At 36.1% G+C, this 1,351-nt stretch overlaps 1 protein-coding gene across 1 annotated transcript in view; it reads left to right on the top strand.

Moving 5' to 3' along the window:
- Positions 1-1,024: 1,024 nt before the first annotated feature.
- The window catches only part of LOC107579679 (MOB-like protein phocein), a gene marked incomplete at its 3' end in the record, with an annotated part of 2,500 nt that continues 2,173 nt past the window's right edge, over positions 1,025-1,351 (top strand). The window contains exon 1 of the mRNA XM_016265481.1: positions 1,025-1,115. Within this exon, the coding sequence (XP_016120967.1) occupies positions 1,056-1,115 (60 nt within the window). The remainder of the gene's footprint in view (positions 1,116-1,351) is intronic.

The raw sequence follows: 1,351 nt of genomic DNA, 5'->3' as shown, positions 1-1,351 counted from the left end.
TTCAACTGCCATGACATTTTTATTCATTAAAAAAGATTAAAATGTTTAGAATAATCAGTAGGTGCATATCTACAGTATTATTAATGAATATATGTAAGAAAGAAACAAATATTTGGTAGCACACTCTATGAATTTTGGATTACTGTGGCTATCATTTAAATTAAAAAAATGCATAGAATAGATCATTGATTTGTCTTCCGAGATGAAATTCATTTTCACAGTGGGTACATATCTAACACAAAGACAACTGCACAGTACATATGAACTTATCACAATACAATAAAAAAATCACAACAAATGCAAGAGTGTAAGATGATGGCTGATTTCCTGTGTTTAAAGCACGTATAGCTATAGGAACAAAACTTTTACTGTAGTTAGTCTTCCTGCACATCTGTAATTATACCTTCGGCCAGAAGGAAATGGACTCAAATACAGATGGATTGGGTGATCTGGATCATTTAGGATTAAATGTGCTTTCCAAATCATAGCTAAAGTGACACAGTGACAGTCTGATAATTTAGGAGTAGGAATAGAAATAAATATGAATGGACCCAAGGCTTTGTGTTTGTACAAGAATGTCCTTGAGTCCTTTAAAAAATAAACTTCATGGCTAATAATCCCTGCAGAACTCCATTAGTCAGGTTTTTTTTTTGGAGTGGCTAGATGGAAGGAGTGAAAGCCATTTGAGATGCCACCTGGAGTTTCCCCACAGGTCAGGGGCCAACTACATAAACAGCTTATTACAGTCATCCGTTTTTGTTTGTTTGTTTTATCAGTTGCATAACATCTTTGATTCAAATTTGAGAATAAAAGTGAGACTGATTAGCCCGCTAGTCGGTCAGACTAGTTCGTATTAAGTATCAACATAATGGCTGTTAATACAACAGGCCCCAGGTCAGTTAAAACAGTTTAAATACAGTAATACAATGATATTAATACATGTTAATTGTGACTTCATTTGTTGTCCAATATGTGGTCAAAGTATCGGAGTTCTTCCTGTAGTAGCTCTACTCGTCCATTGGGGGCGCGCTGTCAATCAAACTAAATCTGTCGAGATGGTCATGGCGGAGGGCACAGCTGTTCTGAGGAGGAATAGACCAGGCACTAAGGCGAAGGTAAAATGAACAGCGAGTAACACTTAAAAGCGTTCTCTAAACTCAATCTCACTTAATATGTTCGTAGAGAATATTCTAATGGCAAATTACATTTTAAAAAAAGAAGATTTGTTCTCCTGCGAGCGGAAGCCGCAGAAATGCTAAAGAGCTAAGCTAGCAGTTAGCCGAGAAAACTAATGATTCCCAAATGCAGGGTTTTAGCTGAATATCCTGTTCAATTTAATTGGTCATAATAG

The sequence above is a fragment of the Sinocyclocheilus grahami genome, unplaced genomic scaffold (genome assembly GCF_001515645.1).
Source record: "Sinocyclocheilus grahami isolate Dianchi unplaced genomic scaffold, SAMN03320097.WGS_v1.1 scaffold19128.1, whole genome shotgun sequence".
Classification (NCBI taxonomy): Eukaryota; Metazoa; Chordata; class Actinopteri; order Cypriniformes; family Cyprinidae; genus Sinocyclocheilus; species Sinocyclocheilus grahami.
The sequence above is the reverse complement of the archived record's forward strand: the minus strand, read 5'-3'. Positions and strand labels throughout refer to the sequence as shown.